Here is a 23,405-nt window from a genome sequence, read left to right on the forward strand (position 1 = left end):
GAAGCAAGACTTTGCTACTCCTGTACTCAAATCCTCTTGCGTGAAGGCTAACCTACCATTAGTCTTCCTAATTGCCCGCTGCACCTGCTTGTTAGCCTTCAGTGATTTATTGACGAGGACACACAGGTCCTTATGTACATCTACACTTTCTAATCTCTTACCATTTAAGAAATGCTCTGCACATCTGTTCCTCCTAACAAAGTGGATAACCTCACATTTTTCTACATTATATTACATCTACCATGTTCCTGCCCTTTCACTAAGTCTGTCCAAATCCTCTTGAGGCCGCTTTGCATCTTCCTGACAACACACATAGCTTTGTGTCATCCGTGAACTTGGAAATATTACACTTAGTCCCCACATCCAAACCATTGATATATATTGTGAACAGCTGGGGCCCCGAGTACTGATACCTGTGGTAGCCCACTAGTCACAGACTGCCAACACGAGAATGACCCGTTTATTCCTAATGTCTTTTTTCTGCCTGTTAACCATCTTTTAATTCATGCCAGTATATTATCTCCTATCCCATGTGCTTTAATTTTGCTAACCAACCTCCTGTGGGGGACTTTATCAAAAGCCCTCTGAAAATCCAAGTATACTACGTCCACTGACTCCCCTTTTTCAATTCTGTTAGTAACATCCTCAAAAAACTCCAACAGGTTTGTCAAACATGATTTTCTGTTTATAAATCTATGTTGACCATGCTGAATCAGATCATTACTAACCAACTGTCCATTTATCACATCCTTTATAATAGATTCTAGCATTTTCCCTACTACTGATGTAAGGCTAACAGGTCTTAGTTTCCTGTTTTTTCTCTCCCTCCCTTCTTAAATAGTGGGGTCACATTTGTCAACTTCCAATTTGCAGGAACTATTCCAGAGTCTATAGAATTTTGGATGATTACTAAGGCATCCACTATCTTCATAGTTATCTTTTTCAATGCTCTAGGGTGTATATTGTCAGATCCAAGGGACTTATCAACCGCAGACCCATTAATTTCTCCAATGCAGTCTTCTTACTAATACAAATTGTTTTCAATTCCTCATTCTCCTTAGTCCCTTGGATCCTTAATTCAGGAGATTTCTTGTAACTTCCTCACTGAAGACAGACACAAAGTAATCATTTGGCTTCTCTGCCATTTCTCTATTCCCCATTATAAATTCCCCTGACTCTGCCTGTAATGAACCCACATATGTCTTAGCCAAACTTTTCCTTTTTACATACTTATAGTCCTTTTTACAGTCCTTTTTTTGTTTTTTGATGGTTTACATTTATATTCTATTCTCCTTTTTTAAATCAGTTTCTTCTTCATGTCTCAGCTGTGCAGTTCTTCTTATTTGGAAATGCACAGTTCACCTGGGTGCCCCTATAATCGAGCCCCCAGTGCATGCACCTGCCCTTCAATCTGCCCTCAGAGCACTCACCAGCAAAGCTGCTCATTTTAGTTTTATACTGAGTCATCGCTGCAGGTTGGAAGATGGTGGTGCTGAGCTCTCACTGCCAGACCAGCTTGGACCCTCCTTGTGTGAGTGGGAACCCCTCCCGGAGAAGCTTAAGGTTCAGGTTTCCCTCTCGAAGACCTTTCAATCCCATCCCTGTATTCCTTAATCCCATCGTGATTGTGGTGGATATCCATTTGTTAGCCCCTGAACATTCTGGATGTGCCTACCCCTCCCCATCTTGAGGCCACTTGCACAGTTAAACATATACCCCATGCTCCCCCAAACCTTCAGATATCCCCACAATGCCTTTTCACCATCTGTAGGCTGCAGATGCCTCCCCTGACTAAGAGTGCCATCTGCAGCCCAGTATGATGCCAGAAACCCCACGGACCGAGGTGCGTGATGTTACAACAATACCTTGTGCACAACATGCTGGGCATGACTGAGACTGGAATGACATGCCCTCCCTCTCCCTGGACTGGGACAAGGACAGTCTTTGCAAGGTCAACAATGTAAACTGAGGCGCTTTTTCACTCAGCGATCCTCCCACTCTGGCCCCAAGTGTCTTATGTCATTCTGTAACATACTCTGTCCCCAGCCTGGCGCTGAGGACGATAACCCCCAACACCCTCCCCCAAGTGGTGTGTCTGAGTACAACCTTCCCCACTCAGATCCCCCAGTGGAGCCCTTGCCCTGCAGCCCCTACCCATACCTCTGGCCAGTTTTAGCCCTTCCCCAGTGGAGCCCTTGCCCTGTAGTACATTAAAAGCCAGCCCCGCCTTACCGCTGGTCTGGTAGGTAGACACCTGCCTGTGACAACCCCCTAAAAGTGATGTGGTGCTGCCTGCAAAGCCTGGCGCAGATTACCACGAGTGCTGCACGATGCAAGGTAGGTGAACAAACTTCGAAATTGCCAGCAAAGTTCAGATCGCCAGGTGCATGTTGCTTATATACCATTGTGAAACACATCATTTTAATTGCACGCCGGCATGCCCTGATGATCCAGCGTGATGATTCCGGCGAGTCCTTACAATCAGAAGCAAATTTATTGAAATTATGTTCCTGACGTACTGCGGCAGGAAACGCGGCCCGCCATTGAAGGCTGCAGCGCACAATCGCAAACTGGTTTCATGGTGACGTGAAATGGATTTCTGGCCTTCCCACGATATTTTACACTCTGGGCTGCCATGACACCCAGTGCGGGCAGGAGGGGAAGATCCTGGCCTCTGTTTTGAACACCTTCTGTTGATCTATCTTTTTAGCCATTACCAGATTTGCCCAGCTACTGTATCGAACAGAGACACAAATTTATTCCTAACCCCTTCAGTCTTTGTTTCATCTCCCTAACATGGATTTTTCAAATTTGTTTCCTACAATTGGAATCACCAGCTCAAATTCAAGTATCAGGAGCTCCCGACCAATACCAGTTCTTACCACTTTACAACATGTATGAATTAATGCCGCTCTCTATGCCACCCTGAAACCTGTATGTTCTCCTTGTGCTAATGAGATAGATAAACAGCATTTATGTAATTTTAAAGGCTTTTCTTGTAATACATTTTCTTCCTTTACCTAGGTTTCCCCAAGGTTTCAGCCAAATCACAGCTGAGGTTGTGGGAATGACATCTGTTTCTAAGACTGCCAATGTTACACTTGAGGCAGCCACTAAGTAACACACACAAACTGCCCAGAGTGGCTAACCTTCAAACTTGCCTTCAATTTTTATGAAAAATTACACCTTCTCCACTTGGCAATTTCCCTAATGGCATGTTCAATTTTAAGAACACAATGTACGTACAATCATCATCCTACTAATCCATAGTACAGCTGTTAGAATAGAGCAGACTACAGCACCATGTGGCTTAAAACATGTAATTTATAAAATGTTTAGATAGAATCATTGTTAATTGTATGTCAATTGGGTTTAATTATGTGATTATGTGCAGTGGAGGGCATTAATTGGAGTTTCACTTGAACAGATATAAAGATACAGTCACTGAAACTGGGGTGGTAGTTGAGTTTAGAGGTGTATTCTTGTAATTTTTCACTCTGTAAATAAACATTAGACTGAATAAAGATTGTCTCCAGTACTGTCCTTCACTAACTGTCTATCAGGAATAGAACAATAATGGCCTAGATTTTGTACTCAGCGGCAAAGCAAGGACGCTCGCCACTGACCTCAAAAAAAAACTGACCACAAAACTTTAGCAATTTTTCTGGTGTGAATTTTCCTCTTTCTGATGGCAATTTAAATCTGGCGTTTAGCGTTCAGCAGCAGTGATATTAGCAAGCAAGGAACCAATCACATTGACGTATCCACACATAGCAAGCCAGTAAGTTAAAAGCATTTAATATACTTCCCTTTTAATTTAAATTTTCAGTGAAATAAGTGATTAATCAGACTAAAATATAAGCTAAAATAAAGAAACTTTTAATCTTTTAAATATGGAATTATTCATCAGTATGGAGTAATATGACAACATCTAAATATAAAATTAACTTTCCAGAACCAGCATAATTTTTAGCAGTAATTCTGAAGTTAGCACGCCATTCAAAACTCAGCTACACCTCATTCAACAATGGTGTAATATTTTCAAGGCTTTTTATATTGAGACTGATTGAGTGGAATTTTTTGTCAAATCATAACTGCAATGGGGATTGCAGTCTTGGGGGACCTCAGTAGTTTACCCTCTGGAGAAGTGTAGAGTCAATGACAGCAGCTTCTAGATTTCCACATTATTCTATGCATGTGTCGACACCCAAAGTTGCTGTCTGTTTCAGTGAAGTAATGATGGCAAATGCTGATGGCTTCACCCTTATTATCACAGCGAAATTTGGACCATTGTTGAATACTTACTCTTCATTTGTCTATGATCTACAGCTGATTCAATCTTATGAGGTAACACATTATAAACTTGTGTCTTGTCTAGAGATGGCATATTTTCATTGATCTGTAAAGAAATATTGCACAATTGTGGGAACAAAATAGTTAACTCAACAACATTTCATTAAACAAAAATTTACAGTTCACATTCTAATATATAACTAACCTCTTGAAGATCTCCTTTTATTGTTTGTTCTTGTGGTTTTGGTGTTTTCTTGGGTCGGCTGAGGTTGAAGAGATACTTTAATGAAAAGTGGGCTTCAGGAGATATTGATCTGTTAACCATATGTTTATATCTTCCTAAATACTCCATTTCAGAAGCTTCATCATCATCATCATCATCATCTGTTGGTTTACGTAAAGCTTTGATTTCTCTTGAAATCCGACGTTTAATAGCTGGTATATTCAAACTTTAAAAAGAAATCATCAGAAAAATAAAGTTGAAAACAGAACTAAACTCCAATATTTAATTCATTCCTTTTAATATATTAGACTTATTCTTTGCTCCATGCTTTTTCTCTCTCCTCTGGTCCTAACACGCTATCCCCATATTCCTAAGCCTTCTGGCTTGGTACAACAGCTAAGACTTGTGGGAAAATGGCAGAAATAACTTGCAATTCCTGAGAGAATACAGCTGGAATTCCTTCACCCTGTACCCCTACACAGTATACTCTGTCTACAGTATTATTTTGCACAACAAGTTTATTTAAAACTTGACATTGGATAACATATTTTATATATATAACTCTAAGGTATTCAGAATGCTGGAAAGCTCTATCAATGGGGATAATAGAGTAGTAGTTATGTTACCAGAATAGCAATCCAGAGGTATAAATTCAAATCCCACCATAAAAAATCGTGATAATGAATTCAATACACATGGGAATAAATGGAGCTAACACTAGAAAAAGTAACCAAAGTTGCGAGATTGGTGCAAAAACCCAGTTGGTTCATCATTGTCTTCCAGGGAATGAAGGTTGCTGCCCCTACCTGGTCTGACCTACAAGTGATTCCAATCCCTATCAGATTCACATTTAACACTTTCTGAAGTGGCTTAGTTGTACAGAATAAGCACCAGTGGGAAAGAAACACTACCACCATAAGAACTGGTTGAAGGAGAACAAATAGGATTAAGCAACAAATGCAACCATCACCCATATCCCAAGAGTGAAGAAAACACTTTGCTTACTCATCAAAGTAAGTTGTGCATGCAGTTTCTGTATTACAGCAGTGTTTCTCCTTCCCTGCGCTTCTTGAATCTTCTCTACTTATTTGTCCCTATCTATAGTCCATCAACAGCAAATGTATTTTAAGCTACCACACATCATGGAAAATTATAAACAAAAACAGAAATACCTGGAAAAACTCAGCAGGTCTGGCAGCATCGGCGGAGAAGAGCAAAGTTGACGTTTCTAGTCCTCATGACCCTGCCAGACCTGCTGAGTTTTTCCAGGTATTTCTATTTTTGTTTTGGGTTTCCAGCATCCGCAGTTTTTTGTTTTTATCTCTATGGAAAATTATAACTCCAGCTGAGTGTTCTAGCACGTTCAGTGAGTGGTGTCAAAGGCTAGACAGTTACCACACAGTTGTCACACAGATGTGATTCAGAAAAATGGAGGGGGAGGTGGGTAGGGAAATAAATCCACAACATTTTTATCTGAGCTAGCCACCTTCAGGAAAGTTAGCTCCTCATACATAACACAGTGAAATAACACACAGAAACCTTGCGCACATTTACCTTTCAAGCAGTTCCATTACTTGCGAAAACATAAAAGCATAAATGGGAAGATGCTTTATATTAATAATAATCAACTAACCAACATTATCTTCAAGCAAGTTCTGAATTAAGCTAATTTCTATAAACGCATTCTGGTCACCAAGAATTGAGGGAGACAAACAAGTGCTTGGAGGCTGGTGTTGAGGAGAGCCACAAAGCTCACCCCTGCTGACAACAAATGAAGTTATGAGGAAAGGCTGGAGAAATTCTCTTATTGGTGAGGAAGCAGCTAAGATATGATTTTATAGAAGTGTACAACATAATTAAAGGAATGTAAAAAATACATCTCAAATAACTAAATTTAAATTAGATCGTGAATGAAGCAAAAGGGGACACAGGCTCAGGCTGGTAAATTTAGCACTGATATCAGGAAGTACTTCATCAAAAGAATATTCAGCACTTAGTATGGACTTTTGGAAAGGGTCATCAAGCTAATAACCCTGAAATCATTTAAGAAATAATTAGATGGGACAAGGAAGGTAATGGATGGATGAGTTAAGATGAGCCAAATGAACTCCTTCACCCATAATCTGTAATGTGCTGGTTCAATTATTTGTTTTTGACTTGTAGCAAACTGAATGTAAATAATAATTACTGGCAACCATATACTTTAACTGTAGAAGAATAAAATGTTTTGCAATTTCCATAATTTATTACGAATCTACTAGTTATGTAAACATTTATTGCATTCTGTGTACTCGAATTATTTTCTATAGACTGATTTTATGTAATAAAATTAAACATTGGGAATGAATACAAAGAAGTACATTAAAACAGTAAAGCCATGCCTAGTTATGTTGAAAAACTTACTACTTAGTGCAGTCAAGAGTGAGCTGAGCCTTTAGTCTACTAAGGTTAGCCTCATCGGTGAATACAAAGCGCTGTCTCACTATGTCCACCATCTGAAGATAGTGAAGGAATAACTGTTCACACACTGTGATGATATGTGTAGTAATTCGTCGGCTGAGTTCTTTGTTTTCCATGTTTGTCAGAGTAATGTCATGAGCACAGTGCACAAACTCCTCCCAAAGCAGCTTTACATCTCCTACAATCATTCCTCCCTAAGAATAACAATGCCAGCTTGAAATTAATCTGTTCAGAAGCAGATTTCCAAAAATAATACTATATAATTAGCTCTAGAGGTACTTGTATATGTTATATTAAAATGTACTTCTCTCCCAAAAATTATATTAATAAATGCAACTTCTAATATGAATGCTGACAGACAAACCAAGAAGGTTCAACATTCGATTGCGGCTTTGTAATGTTATGCAAATCTGAACCATGTAGGGACTATATTACTGGCTTCAGAGTCGCCACAGTATTAGCATAGGGAACAGCTAGGGTTTCCTCTCTTCATCACTGTCCAGCAAGTTCACGAGAAATTAATGTTAGACAATAACAACATCAGGCTCAGCTGTGATGGCTCTCATAGTCCAACAGGCTACCAGCATTGCAATCTTGGTTCACAAATGTCCAGATAGGTAGCTATCGATGGGCTGCCAATAGCCATCAATTGAGCAACTGCTTTTGGTCAGAGGTGGAGAGGGGCTGTAGTAAGGAGACCAAAAAAAATCAGTTGATAAAGAAATCTAACGTATAATATCAAACATTAAAAGAAAGTGAATAAAATGCAAAAAATGCCAATTCTGGAAATCTGAAACAGAAACATAAAACAGAAAATCAGCATCTGTAGGGAGATCAGAGAGTTAACATTTTATGCTCAAATCTTTTAACAGGATTCTGCTGAAAACCTTCAGCCCAAAGCATCGAGTGGTGTTGATAATTAAAGTAACCTTTTAAAAATGATCCACCTACCAGTGCCTGTTGGGTTGCTATAGAAACAGACATAACTTCTGATTTTGCAGCAATCCTTCTTTGAATCAACTGACAGAGATCAGTAAGGGAGGCTGGGGCCGACTGCACACTTTGATCAATTGGAGTTACTGGACGCTTTAGCTGAAACACTTGAAGGACATAATCAAAAATGCGTACAACCAATATACCAAATCATACCACCTAAATTTTACAAAGATACTCAGTTTTTCAGTTATCCTAAATGCTACATTTGTATTTTGAGTACTAGTTTGATATAAGCACCTTTTGAGAGTGGTTTCGGAAAATAATAGGTTACGCTGCCCTGTTTGCACTGTTCTCTGCTCAAGCAAAGTCTGTGCATGCAGACAGACATTATGGCTTGCCATGTGAGAATGCAAACTACTAACATTAAAAACTTTAAGGGAGTACCTGATTCACACTGGTTGCAGGTGTGATCTTGACCACTTCTGATAATTCAGCTGCCTTGAACAAACAATTGATACATCAATATGATGCAAAATTGATTTCAAATTGATGCAAATTCTTCAATGTACTTGCCCTGTAACTTTTAGGATTCTTATTCATGCTATATTTAAATACCTCTTCAAGGGTTGTTAACTCTGGTTGGACATATTCCTAGAGGTTTCATCACATGACCTCCTGCCTCTAACCACTCTGCCACAAATGCTCTTGTCATTGCTCACCTAACATGGCCATTTTCATGGTACTGTCATAAACACTTTAATCACAGAAAATGGTTCATCTTCAACGACTAAGGGCATTCTGGGAGAATTTGTGTTTTAAAAGACACCATCCCTTAAAGGGTTAATGCAGGACTCTGATTGCTATTTCTGGAAAAAGCATCCTTTTTCAAGAAGGGGTAATGAAGCCCATGTAAAAAAAACTGTAAACTAAAAAAAACCTCTTGGCCCTGGTGAACTGTGTAGAAAGGGTCACATGGTTTTTATGGCTCTGAAAAAAGCCATGCCTACAACAGTGTTTTTAAAGTGGGTTTTGGTTTTACTTTGAGAAGAGAAGGGCCAACTGCTCGAGAAGGAAGACAATAGCCTTTTTGCAGTCCAGAGCCAGTCCACAGCTGGAAGTGAACATAAGCTGCTCCTGAGATGCTCTACATGCTGGAATAGAGTATCCTCAAGTATTCCATGAGTCCGTCTGAAAAGTAGTGCCAGGGTCACTGATTGTTTCACGGATCAGTGTTGAGAGACTAACCATATAATCTGGATACCATTTCAAGAAATCCACCGTCTAACTTTTGCCTTTGAACCACTGACTTTTAACTTTTCACCAAATTCCTCCATTTCTATTTTTATTTCATTGTTTGTTTCAGTGTAGGTGTGTATGTGTGTGTGTGTGAGACTTAGGGTATCTCGAAAGAATAACTAGTATAATATTATATTCCATACTGTACGTTGATAAGCTTTGTCTTTCTATTCAACAAAACTGGTTTCATAATAAACTAATAAGTTTGTTGTTTATTGAAAGAAGACTGGTTAAAGTCTCTTTTATTCTGAGTACCAGTAGGGAAGATAAACAATTGACCATTTTGGTGAGTAAATTAAACTTTTAAACTAATGGTATGACCTGTGGAGTAGTGGGGCTGTATCAACTGCACACTCCTCCCATCCAGGTTGTAACAGTGTACCGGCCAAATGGAAATTGAATAGACTCCTCATTACTGATTGGTAGCTCCAAAAGCACTTAATTGGCTGCCATGTGCTTTGGGATATCCTGAGGTCATGAAAGTTACTATATAAATGTAAGAATTTGTTTTTTAAGTGAAGCATCTTTTGTTCTGGGGCAACAATTTGAGCCCCTGCTGGAGCCAGGAATGGAGGCAGGTGCGTTCTAAAAACATCACACATGCCAACATACCAGTTCCCTGGCTCCATCCCCTTGGTCATTTTCCCAAAGGCGGGATGGCAGGGCCAGCAGGGCTACCTGCCCACAAACAGTGGTAGCCAATTGAACTTGTTAACGGCCACTTAAGGCCAATTGGAGGAGGCCAACTGGGATTTTCCAGTCTGCCTCCAGGTTTCCACAGGCAGTGCGGGGGGAGCAATTTAGCTTCCTGGAGGCAGCCTCCCAGCAGCAGACCGAGGGACCAGTGTCGAGGTAGGCTTAGTAGCCCTCCCTGCCTGCCTGGGTTTAGCAGCAGCCACAGCAACCCTGTGAAGGGTCTCTGTGGTGGTGATTCGACTACAAAAGACATTTATTATTTTAACTTTGAAAAAGCTGGAGAGACAGCACCTCCATTTTGGGGCACCCACTTTCTCTCACTTACCTATCATGGCATCCTGATACTGCTTTCAGGTTAAGGAGCCATTTATTAGTGCTCCCACTTCAAGAGACTGGCCATCGTCCGGCAATCTGAATTGGATGGCCCACAAGCCATTAATTGACCAGTAAAGGAAAACTTACAGTTGAGTGACTGATTCCTACACACAGGGCAGAAATTTTCGCTCAGCGGGTGGGTGCGCGCCCGACCCGCTCGAGCGTGAAATGATGTGCGTTGACTTTGGCTGAGCTTGCCGACATCAACGTGCAGTCATGCAATAGTTCAATCGGTGGGTGCACGTCGGAGTCAGCAATGCGCCCACCGACAATTAAAAGGCCTGTTATGGACATTAAATAATCAATTAACTTAAATATTTTGCTGCCCATCCAACCTAACGGTTGGCGGGCAGGCGAAAAAGCCAAGCGGCTTTTGCATTTTTTTGGAAACCTCACCCACAAGTGGGATGAGGTATCCAAAGGCAAATAATAATAAAATAAAAGTTTTAAACTTTAATTAATAACATGTCTCTGCTCACGTGACAGAGTCATGTGAGGGGACATGTTTTATTACATTTTTATTTTCTTCATTTTCTTTCTTAAAAAGTGCTGCCTCAGGGAGATTATGAAGCGCTCACTTGTGCGCATTTGTGAAGTTCGTGCTCGGCCCACTTGCCCTCCTCCACCCCGACTCACCGCCCCCCCCCACCCCCCCCAACCACCCTCCCAGCCCACACAGCGTTGCCACTCGCATTTCACGCTGGGTGTGCCTTAATTGGCCCGCCAGCATGAAATCGCAGTCCGGTCCCGATCGCGGGCAGCGGTTGGCTTCCCAACCGCCCCCGCCCACCCCTGCCAAGCCTGCCTGCCAAGGGCAAAATTCTATCCACAGTTTGGGCTTGTCACTCCCATTTGAGCCTGACAGCGGGGTTCAGAAGCCCGCAAGAAAATCCTGCCCCTAGGGTACCAGTTTTCCCAAGCAATTAGATCTATTCTCAGTTTCCATTTCGTTGCTGCATTTCAATGCCAAGGGCCATTAGATCCTGAACCCTAATTGCAGAAGGACTTTATTGTACAAATTTGTTCATAAGATTTTAGGTACCATAATTCAGCTACCATCAATTTTCATAATGCTAGTTGTTAAGTTAACAATTATTCTATTGACAAAGACTCAGACTTGTTTTCTAAAATTTGGTTAGTTTATCAACTATTTTCACAAATATCCAAGATGATTAAGGGTAAAAAAAATGACGTGGCTTGTTAAAAACACCCTTAAACTGCAGAACAGCTCTCACTACTGGATTTACATTTTCAATGATCTAATTCATTTCAAAAGATAGTATTTATTTGCTAATATAGTTGATTCATTTACTCAGTGCTGGTAGACACCATAATCCATGTTTTAATTCACTGTTTGAAAAAGGAAAAGGGAATGGTCTTGAAGACTCAGAGGTTAAGTGTCCTGGAAAGTAATTAGCTTCAATTCCAAATGTTCAAATGACCACAATACCCCTTATTAAAGCAAATAACAAAATAATCATACAGGCTTCCTGCTTCTGTTCATAATACAATAAGTACTAGACTATCTGGATTGTCAGATGAGCTCAGGATCAGGCTTTGTTGTGATATCCTCTATAATTGAACAACCTTTCTAATGATCACTGCAACGAGTCTCCAGTTAATATCTTGCTGAGCAATGAACAATGCAGAGCTTTCTTCTACGGTAGTTATGAATATGCTAATTTTAAATAAAATTACATTAATTTTAAATAAATTACACTCACTTAATATCCACTGTGGGCAGACCTCAGGAGCCGTGTGGAGATGAAAAAAGTAAACTTTTAACAATCTAAAACAGCTCTCCTGCACAATTAATAGTGAAAAAACTGCCATTCAAGAAAGCCATTCAAAACGTCTAAATATCCTCAATTGGTTAATCTCTTATAAAAACAAACAAGCTTCAATTCAGACACCACATCAAAGACAGCCAAATTCATTTAACAGCCTATTTAAACTGTCAATAAAACTGTAAACTCAGAAATTTCCTGACTCAGTAGACACACCTTGGTTTAAAGAGCCTCATTAGATCCAATTTTCGCTCTGATCCTTGGTGGCCACAGGGGCAGGTGAGTGCCAAGGCGGGCTCGTTAGAAGGTCTGCCTAGGTTTTCTGGGGCTTTTTCCCATTGTTTTAGAAGCTGTTAGGCCGTCCAGCCCTCAAACCCCTTCACTACCATATCACCCTCGTGCCAGCTTAATGCCAACTCATGCCCCACCAACTCCCATGACCCCTCATGCTCCCTTGCTGCCTCTAGAACGACTCACTCAATATCCACCATGGATAGGCTTCAGGAGCCACGTAGAGATGAAAAAAGTAAACTTCTAACAATCTAAGACAGCTCGCCTACACAATTAATAGTGAAAAACTCCTCTTCAAGAAAGCCATTCAAAACGTTTAAATATCCTCAATTGGTTAATCTCTTATAAAAACAAACTTCTATTCAGACTCCACATCAAAGACAGCTAATCCTTTAATTGCCTATTTAAGCTGTCAATAAAACTGAATTCAGAATCCCGTGCTGAGATAATTCAAGCTTTTGAAATTCAGCCAAGCATTCACAATGACATAATAATAGCCCTTGGGGAAATGTCAAAACAGAATTCTATTGAAACTACACAATCGAAAAGAAATGTGTTTTTCTATTCCACACCAGATAATCTGTCATTCAAAACAGTCTAGCTGAGGTTTTTTTTAATTCTCACTCATAGCTTCAGCCTGTTTTTTTCATGTTTAAAGAGTGGGTTAAAGAAAGGGGTGTAACATCTTGAGGGGGGGGGGGGGGTATACTCCTGATGTGCACAAGGAACCCCCCCACCCCCTCCCGCCGAAGGGCTTACCCCCCTACCTTCCTGCCTTTTAATCAGTTTTGTTAAACTCCCGCCTGCATGCCCATGCCAACTTTATTATGACGTGGGCAGCGTGATATTCAGGTCAACTAGTTTGTTAACAAGCTCATTTGCACATTAATTATTTTTCAAAATGGTGGGAGGATTGCTGATTTCGTTGCCTGCCTAACATTTTATGGCGAATGGGTCAGGATGGGAGGGAAGGTGGTTGGCTAGCCACCTGTCATATTTTATGTGCCACACCCCCTGCCAAAAACATGCCTGGCAGGGAGGTCATAAAATCTAGCCCCATGACACTTAAACAGAGCTTATCTGCCCTTCAAGAGAGTTTACATCTATTCCATCAATTCTTAACTCACACACTACACTCCCACACTAAATCCCTTGCAACAGCCAAAATAGTGTCTGTTTAAGGAAACCACTAAGTTCAAATAGCCCTGCTGAGTTCTGGTTTCCTTCCTGTGTGATTCATGCCCTGCTTCCTTCCCCATGTTAGCAAAAACTGGATCTGTCGAAAATGAGGGCGGAACTTTACATATCCAGGACCCGCCCGATGTTTTCAAAAGTCCATGGATTCTTACCGGCTCTACGAAAATCCAGCCCTTGGTCAGTGTTTTTATAACATGAAAAAATATCTGGGGAGTAGAGTTCTAAGCATATATCCAAGGATGGCCTGGTAAATGCATATGGCGCTCCACTATAACACCAGCCCTAAAACTGTCTGATAATAGCTGGGTTATTTTCCCAAAACACTTCCTCTTAATTCTAAGGAACAAATTCTGCTCAGCAGCCACTCAAGGGCAACTGACAAATGATTTTTAATTCTTTTGACATGGCTACATTATACCGGCAATTGAGCAAAATATGCAAATTGTTTTCTTATAAACACACCTGGTACAAGTATTGGGGACTGTTTACAAAGCAGGTTAAGGGAATTCTGTGAAATGCTCTGCCCAATATTTATCTCTCAAACAGCTTCACAAAAATGATCTCATCATTATCTCATTACTGTTTATGGGACCTTGCTATGCGCTAATTAGCTGCATATTTCCAACATTGCAACACTGACTACCAATGTTCCTTCTAATTTTTCTTTCACTGGCCCATTTGTTGCACTGCACGGTCCCTTAAAGATTGCCACATGGCTGTGCATGTACACATCTAAAAGGAGGCGTTTCTTTGTTCCCTGCGCATTAGGTTTTGGCGTGCTGAGGACTGCGGTCCAGCGCAGCTTACAGGGAACATCAGTGACTACACTTCATACGTACTTCATTGGCTGTAAAGTGCTTTGGGAGATGCTGAAATCATGTGAAAGGTACTTTGTAAATGCAAGTTTATTCTTTCTTTGTCTCTAACCTCACTCCCTCTCCCACAGCACTGCACAGCAGAAAAGAGAAAAAAGAATTTTTTGTTATACTGCCAAAATATATTTCTATCTCAAAGAAACTGACATTCATTAAGCCATAATATGTAGGAGTACCTGGCGGTTTTATGGGTTCTGTGCTGGATGTGAAGAGACTTAGAGGTTCCAGTATGTCTTTATATCGTTGGTGGAGTTCCTTAGCTGCAGCTGTGCTTTGAACCATAGAATATAAACCATTTTTATTTGATAGCTTGTTGCTTTTAACTTCCATAATTGTTCCACCAAGACTTTTAGTCATCATTGTAGGAAATCACTGTTGAAAAGAACATAACCAAAATGTATTTTGCATATGGTCAAAATTTCACAAGTTGGCAATTTAAAAAAAGTAAACTATCCTGCCTCATGTTCACACCATTTGTAGGGGTGAAGTCAGCTTCTACATATATATCGACTCAGCTCTAGCTATCCTTCACCATCCTCAATTTGAACTGCACTGTTTCACTATTGTCCAACATCATCATATCTGAACTTTACCCAACTTAATGGATTTCAAATTGCTGGCAGTTTTTGGTTCCACGATACCAGGATTCTTCAAGTGCAGACTTGTTGAGTTCGCTTTACTAGGAAGATCATTGGCTTCCCCAATGTGAGCTGGCTATTGATGGGTGGTGTGATGAGGACGCTGATTCATTGCTATCCTCATTTTTTATTATTTATATTAATTTCTTACTCATTAATTGTTGATTATAACAACATCCTCCCTGAGTTCCTAAAACGCCTTGGCCCATGGGCCCGCTCCAGATTGGCTCAATTCTTTACAAGGGTCATATGCAAGGGAAGACTGCCAAAATCCCGGTGCATGTCTAAAGTCAATGGTCTCCCAAAACCAGGCAAAAACCTAAATTACCTTCAAACTACCAGTTAATATCCCTGCTACCATTATGCTTCAGGGTAGTAGAGCACACCTCCCCCCCGCCCCCCCTCCCCAACCAATGCTGTCATTAGCTTTAGGGTAACGGAGTGCCTAATCTTACAGCAGATCAAGCCAGAACTGGAGGATATCCTGTGTGCAGACCAAGCAAGGAAGAAGCACATCTGATCAGGTCCTTGCATTAACCACTTTCATTGAAATTGGCTTTCAAAGGAAGCTCAAAATAGGGGTAATTTTCCATGACCTCACTGCAGCGTATGAAAGAGCCTGGCACATTGGTCTATTTGTCAAAATACCAAGAGTTCTCCCTCCCTGTGTTACTAAAGCCATTGAACTGCTACTCCAGCACAGGCAGCAGATTTCATATGAATGACAAGACTAGCGCCTGGAGGAAACAGACAATGAGCTACCCAGGGGGTTGTCTTATCCTCAACCCTGTTCAATTTGTACACCAACGACGCAGCCGGTCCCAGAAGTTTACCTATGCAGATGACATTGCTGTGGCATAGAGACTCAGACTTTCCCAGAAGTGGAAGACACATTAAACAACGATATTGCAAAGCTTGCCAACTATTGCAAGTCATGGTGCCTACAATCGAGCACCAATAAAACAGTCTTCTTCACAATGCTAAGAGGGGACTGAGCATCACCCTGGATGGTCAGAGATTGAAGCAGGGTCCCCACCCTGCTTATCTAGGCATCACCCTTGACAGAACCCTAACATCACCTCATCAAGGCTGTAGAAAAAATTTAAATCTGCAATAACCTCCTCAGTAAACTGGCTGGTACCTCAAGACCCTAAGGACCTCTCCTCTTGCCATCATGTGCTCAACTGCAGAATACTGCGCACCAGTATGGTACCAATCTGCCCACATCAAACTTATCAATGTGCAACTCAACTTCAATAATGCACATCATCATAGGTACTCTTCGACCAACTCACCTCTCCTGGATCCCAGTGCTGAGCAACAATGCTCCCTATCCCTGACATCAGGAGGGTAATTGCAACAGCCAAGCTACTGGAGAAGGTCTACTCCAACACAAGCCTGCCCTTATTCAATGACCTCCTCAACCCACCAGCAGTATGCTTTCCTTAACACCATCCCATACGTTTAAACTCACCACACCAAGGAGTAACAGCTGAGGACCTATGGCAGGAGGTTTGGCAGGGAAAAAGATCCACCAGAAACCACTTGCTCATTGTAGATCCTACTGCTTGTCCACCTGGCTTTAATCTCCCACAGTGACTGTGGGCCCTTTTAAATCATTCATGGAATGGCCAAAGCCTCTGCGCAGCCACCCAACATCAGTGGGGTCTCCAAGGCCATCCAGGCTGCAGCTGTGCTGCAGTCCAAACAATGACTCACATTATTGAGGAACGTCCGCTGGCTAAACTTGAAGATGAGATTAAAGAACTCCATCCAGCCACTGACAAGGCTATTGCTTAGTTCTGTGATTATGCACATGCTAAATAATAAATACCCAACTTAATATTAGCAAGACTGAAGCAACATGTTAAGACCTGTTTTAATATTTGAGCACATATCTAGGTTGACACTGAGCAAGTGATGCAATTTCTGAGATGCTTGTTCAAGACAGACTTCAAGCTGACAGCCATCTTCCTGATCATGTGGATATAAAAGATTCCATGACATTAGTTAAGAAGAGCAAGGCAACAGAGTAACCGGCCATTTATTCCACTGCTGCCTGGTGGACTTTACTGTGCACAAAATAGCTGCCATATTTGCCTACAAAGAACAGTGATTACATTTTTTAAGTTTTGTAACGTTATGAGGTCCCTAAACCCTTCCACTTGTTCTCCTTTAGGAGCCTCTTTAAAAACCACCTCTTCGGCCAAATGTTTGGTCACCTCTCCTACTATCCCATTCCTCAGCATTCAATTTTGCCCAATCATGCCTCTGTGCAACAACTTGGGATATTTTCTACATTAAAGTACTGTATAAAAGCAAGTTCTTCCTTTCTTTCAGTTCCCACCAAAAACTCCGCACCCTAGTTCCCACTCTATTCCCCTTCCCTGACTGCTTACTCGGGTTGAATACAATGGTGTACAATCTTGGTATGTTCTGGAGTTCAGCTTTAAATCCATCACGAAGTGCTTCTCCTTTCCACTTCAGCATCACCCAACCCTACGTTTGCCTTAACTACACTACAACTAACTACACTACTACTTCTCCTTCATTAACTCTGTGGTTCAATATCTATTACATTTACCTCAGCAGCCTCCCATGATCCACCTGAAACTCTCACTGTTTCTAAAGCTACTTGCCTGCACCCTATAAAACACAAAGTCCTACTCATCTATCACTCCTGGTCTTTGTCAATTCCTGAACCCAGTGTATTAAATTCAAGATCTTTCTTCTCATTTATAACTCCCATTGTGGCTTTGCCTCAATCTACCTCTGCAACCTCTTCCAGATTTTGCCCTCCACTCCTGCAACTCTAGTTTCCTTTGTACGATACCTGCCTCCAGCTCTAATAACAAAGTCTTCAGTTATTTGCACCATATTTCCTAAACTGTGAAACATGCTTCCTAAATTCCTTAGTCTTACTACCATTCTTCCTTTTCCTCGAAATCTAGTTTGTTGACCATACCTTGAATCACGACTAAATCTTCTACTGCTACTCGGTGTCTGTTCCACTTCTGTGGACTGCCTGAAGATGTTTACTACATCAAAAGTGCTATATAAATGCAAGTTGTTATCATTGGGAATTATTTGCCATTTTCCACCTTGTTTTTTCAAACCATAAATCACTAGAGATGCATTCCCTGGGCCATCCATCTGCTCCTCTTCCTCTGCAATGTCATAGAGTCGTCGAGTCATAGAGGTCTACAGCACAGAAAAAGGCCCTTCAGCCCATCAAATCTGCGCCGGTCAAACAATTGCCTAACTATTCTAATCCCATTTTCCAGCACTAGGCCCATAGCCTTGTATGCCATGGCAACGCAAATGCACAACCAAATACTACTTAAATCTTATGAGGGTTTCTGCCTCTACCACCCTTTCTGGCAGTGAGTTCCAGATTCCCACCATCCTCTGGGTGAAAAAATTCTTCCTCACATCCCTTCTAAACCTCCTGCCCCTTACCTTAAATCTATGCCCCCTTGGTTATTAATCCCTCCACCAAGAGGAAAAGTTCCTGCCTGTCTACCCTATCTATGCCTCTCATAATGTTATACACCTCAATCATGTCCCCCCTCAATCTCCTCTGCTCCAGGGAAAATAACCCCAGTCTATCCAATCTCTCCTCACAACTAAAACTCTCCAACCCAGGCAACATCCTGGTAAATCTCCTTTGTACTCTCTCTAGTGCAATCACATCCTTCTTATAATGCGGATTCTAGAACAGCACACAATACTCGAGCTGCAGCCTAACCAACGTTTTATACAGTTCCAGCATAACCTCCCTGTTTTTATATTCTATGCTTCGGCCAATAAAGGCAGGTATCCCTTATGCCTTCTTAACTACCTTATCTTCCTGTCCCGCTACCTTACGGGACCGGCGGACATGCACACCAAAGTCCCTCTGATCCTCGGTATTTCCCAGGGTCCTACTGTTCATCGTGTATTCCCGTGCCTTGTTTGTCCTGCCCAAGTGCATTACCTCACCCTTATCCGGATTAAATTCCATTTGCCACTGATCAGCCCATCTGACCAGCTCACGTACATCCTCCTGTAATCTAAGGCTATCCTCCTCACTATTTACCACCCCACCAATTATTGTGTCATCCGCGAACTTACTGATCAACCCTCTTACATTCAAGTCTAAATCGCGTATATATTCCACAAACAGCAAGGGACCCAACACCCTGTGGAACCCCACTGGACACAGGCATCCAGTCACAAAAACACCCCTCGACTATCACCCTCTACTTCCTGCCACTCAGCCAATTCTGGATCCGATTTGCCAAATTGCCGTGGATCCCATGGGCTTTTACCTTCGTTATCAGTCGCCCACACGGGACCTTATCGAAAGACTTGCTGAAGTCCAAGTAGACTACATCAAATGCATTGCCCTCATCTACACATCTGGGCACCTCTTCAAAAAATTCAATCAAATTGGTCAGGCATGATCTCCCCTTAACAAAACCATGCTGACTGTCCTTGATTAATCCCTGCCTCTCCAAGTGTAGATTAATTCTGTCTCTCAGAATTGCTTCCAATAGTTTCCCCACCACTGAGATTAGACTGACTGGCCTATAGTTCCCTGGTTTATCCCTTCCTCCCTTCTTGAATAACGGTACCACATTGGTTGTCCTCCAGTCTTCTGGCACCTCTCTTGTGGCCAGAGAGGTATTGAAAATTATTGCCAGCACCCCTGCTTTCTCCTCCCTTGCCTCACTCAACAGCCTGGGATACATTTCATCCAGGTCTGGAGATTTATCTACTTTTAAACCTGCCAGACCACTTAGAACATCCTCCCTTTCTATGCTAATTTCTTTAATTATATCACAGTCCTTCTGCCTGATTTCCATACCCACGTCATCCTCCTCACTTGTGAACACCGAAACAAAGTATTCAATAAGAACACTACCTACGTCTTCCAGCTCCACACACAAATTACCACTATGGTCCTTAATGGGCCCTATTCTTTCCCTAGTTATCCTCTTACTCTTAATGTACTTGTAAAATAACTGGATTTTCCTTTATTTTACCTTTCCAATGTTTTTTCATGCCCCCTTTTTGTTCTTCTAATTTCATTTTTAAGGTCCCCCCTACACAGTCAATACTTCTCTAGGGCTTCTGCTGTTTTGAGCCCTCGGTATCTGCCATAAGCCTCCCTTTTTCTCTTTATCCAATCCTGTATATCCCTCGACATCCAGGGTTCCCTGAATTTGTTGGTCCCACCCTTTATCTTTACTGGAATATGTTGGCCTTGTACTGTCCCTATTTCCTTCTATGATGCAGATTTACCTAAAAGTAGCTGCTCCCAGTCCACTCTGGCCAAATCATATCTGATCTTATTAAAATCGGCCTTCCTGCAATTTAGAACTCTGATTTCTGTCCCTGGTTGTCCTTTTCCATAATAACCTTGATTCTAACGGAGTTATGATCACTATCTACAAAATGTTTCCCTACTGATATCTCTACCACTTGCCCGGCTTCACTCCCTAAAATTAAGTCCAGGATCGCCCCCTCTCTTGTAGGACCTTCTACGTACTGGCTTAAAAAGCTCTCCTGGATGCATTTTAAGAATTCCGCTCCCTCTAAACCTATCGCTCTACGACTACAATCTAGCTTTTTTCTTCTTTTATGGATGTGGGAGGTGCTAGCAAGGCCAGTATTTATTATTCATTGAGAAGGTGGTGGTGAGCCGCCTTCTTGAACTGCTGCAGTCCATCTGAGCAGGTGCACCCACAGTGCTGCTGGGAAGGGGGTTCCAGGATTTTGATCCCGCGACAGGGAAGGAATGGCAATATAGTTCCAAGTCAGGGTGGTGTGTGGCTTGAAGGGGAACTTGCAGATGGTAGTGTTCCCATGTATTGGCTGCCCTTGTCCTTCTAGGTGGTATCTAGATACCATGGGTTCGGAAGGTGCTGTCGAGGGAGCCTTGGTGCGTTGCTACAGTGCATCTTGTATATAGTACAATCTGCTGCCATTGTCCGTCAGTGGTGGAAGGAGTGAATGGTGAAGGTGGTGGATGGGGTGCCAATCATGCGGGCTGCTTTGCCTTGGATGGTGTTGAGTTTCTTGAGTGTTGTTAGACATGCATTCATCCAAGCAAGCGGAGAGTATTCCATTACATTCCTGATTTGTGCCCTGTAAATGGTGGACAGCTGAACCATGCTGGGGCTGATGTCCGTGCAAGCCAACTAACTAGGGAAGTAGAGAGGGTTTTAAGCTGAATAGTAGGGGCAAGGGATCAAATTTGGGAAGATGTAGAAAACCAAAGAATAGAGACAAGACAAGAGAGAAGGTATTAATACGGGAAATGATAAACAGACTATGACAGGAAGGACAGAGAGTAAAATCTAAGAGTAAATCAGCAGATAAGACTAGACATTACAAAAATAATAAAAGGACAAAACTAAAGGCTCTGTATCTAAATACATGGTAGCATTCGAAACAAAACAGATGTGCTGATAGCACAAACAGAAATAAAAAAGTACGATCTGACAGAGACATGGCTAGAGGATGACATAGATTGGGACCTGAATATTGAAGGGTTATGACATTCAGGAAGGACAGGAAGTTAGGAAAAGGTGGAGGGGTGGCTCTGTTAATTAACGATGGTATTAGCACATTAGAGAGGGATGATCTAAGTTCAGGAAACCAGGATGTAGAAGCGGTTTGGGTTGAGATGAGCAATGATAAAGGCAATAGGTCACTGGTGGGAGTGGTGTACAGGCCTCCTAATTGTAACTTCACAGTAGGACAGAGTATAAAATAAGAGATAATCGGAGCTTGCCAGAAAGGTACAGCAATAATCATGGGGGATTTTAATCTACATATAGGGCAGGATTTTCCCCCCGTCAGGGGGGAAGTTGAAGTGCGGGCGCCAATCGGCGCCCCCAATTGGGGGCGTGCCACCATTTTACGTGGGCGGGCCAATTAAGGCCTGTCCAGTGTGATGTCTGCACGGAAGCACTATGCGCTCCCCGTGTGGGCAGGGAGGAATCCCTAAACCTGAGAGTGCGCTCTTTCGCACATGCTCACGAAAGAGCGCACTCATCTCCCTGAGGCTAAGTGCTGCCTCAGGGAGATCGTCTCTACAGTAAAAAATATTAAAAATAGAAAAAAAAAATCCCTGACATGTCCCCTCATGTGACGCTGTCACATGAGTTGGGACATGTCCATAACTTTTTTAAAAACTTTAATTAAATTTTTTAAAACCTACACGAAACCTCATCCTGCCCGTGGATGAGGTTTCATGCTTTTTCTAATTCCCGCCTGGGCTCCTGGCCTGCCCACCAACCTTAAGGTTGGACGGGCAGGTCCATTAATTACTTAAATGACTCTGTCAATGGCCTCAGTTGGCCATTGACAAGTTGGCGGGCGCACAGCTGATTTTGCTGCGCCCCCGCCTACCTGAAAATTTTAATGGGGCGCGGTGTTGTCAGGAGTTCCACCCATGTCACCGTGTGTCATTTTACGCGTCAGCGAGCTGGCCCCAACCCTGCTCGCCGACGGGAAAATCCTGCCCATAGACTGGAAAACTCTGACAGGCAAAGGTAGCGTAGATTAGGAGTTCATGGAATGTTTTTGAGATAGTTTTTTAGAACAGCACGTTCTGGAGCCAACCAGAGAGCAGGCTATACTAGACCTGGTATTGAGGAACGAGATAGGATTAATTGAGAACCTCATAGTTAAGGCACCCCTAGGGAGCAGCGATCATAATATAATTGAAGTTTACATTCATTTTGAGGGAGAAACAAGTGCGTCCAAGACTAGCATTTTAAACTTAAATAAGGGCAATTATGAGGGCATGAAAGCAGAGCTAGCTAAAGTGAACTGGCAAATGAGGTTAAGGGATATGTTAATAGCAGTTCAGTGGCAGACATTTAAAGGGATATTTCAGAATACACAGAATATATACATTCCAATGAGAAAGAAAAATTCCAAAGGGAGGGCCCACCATCCGTGGTTAACTAAAAAAGTTAAAGAGAGTATCAAACTTACAAAAAAAGCATAGAATTACACAAAAACGCAGGTCAGGAGATTGGAAAGAATATAAAGAACAGCAAAAAATGAAAATGCTAGAAGCTATTATTAAAGATGTTATAGCAGGGCACTTCAAAAAATTCAAGGCAATTAGGCAGAGTCAACATGGTTTTGTAAAAGGGAAATCATGTTTAACCAAGCTATTGGTGTTCTTTGAAGGAGTCACATGTGCTTGGATAAAGGGGAACCGGTGGATGTACTATACTTAGATTTCCAGAAGGCATTTGATTGAGTGCCACATCAAAGGTTATTGCAGAAAATAAAAGCTCATGGTGTAGGGGATATCATATTGACATGAATAGAA

At 41.8% G+C, this 23,405-nt stretch overlaps 1 protein-coding gene across 1 annotated transcript in view; it reads right to left on the minus strand.

The window, feature by feature from the left end:
• The window catches only part of ccdc87 (coiled-coil domain containing 87), a 122,994-nt gene that overhangs the window by 95,064 nt on the left and 4,525 nt on the right, over positions 1-23,405 (minus strand). Inside the window, exons 2-6 of the mRNA XM_078554627.1 lie at positions 14,606-14,801; positions 7,928-8,076; positions 6,920-7,170; positions 4,499-4,742; positions 4,306-4,399 (exon numbers count right to left, since the gene is read on the minus strand). Of these exons, the coding sequence (XP_078410753.1) occupies positions 4,306-4,399; positions 4,499-4,742; positions 6,920-7,170; positions 7,928-8,076; positions 14,606-14,789 (922 nt within the window). The 5' untranslated portion in view covers positions 14,790-14,801. The remainder of the gene's footprint in view (positions 1-4,305; positions 4,400-4,498; positions 4,743-6,919; positions 7,171-7,927; positions 8,077-14,605; positions 14,802-23,405) is intronic.

This window comes from Cetorhinus maximus, chromosome 12 (genome assembly GCF_964194155.1).
Source record: "Cetorhinus maximus chromosome 12, sCetMax3.hap1.1, whole genome shotgun sequence".
NCBI lineage: Eukaryota > Metazoa > Chordata > Chondrichthyes > Lamniformes > Cetorhinidae > Cetorhinus > Cetorhinus maximus.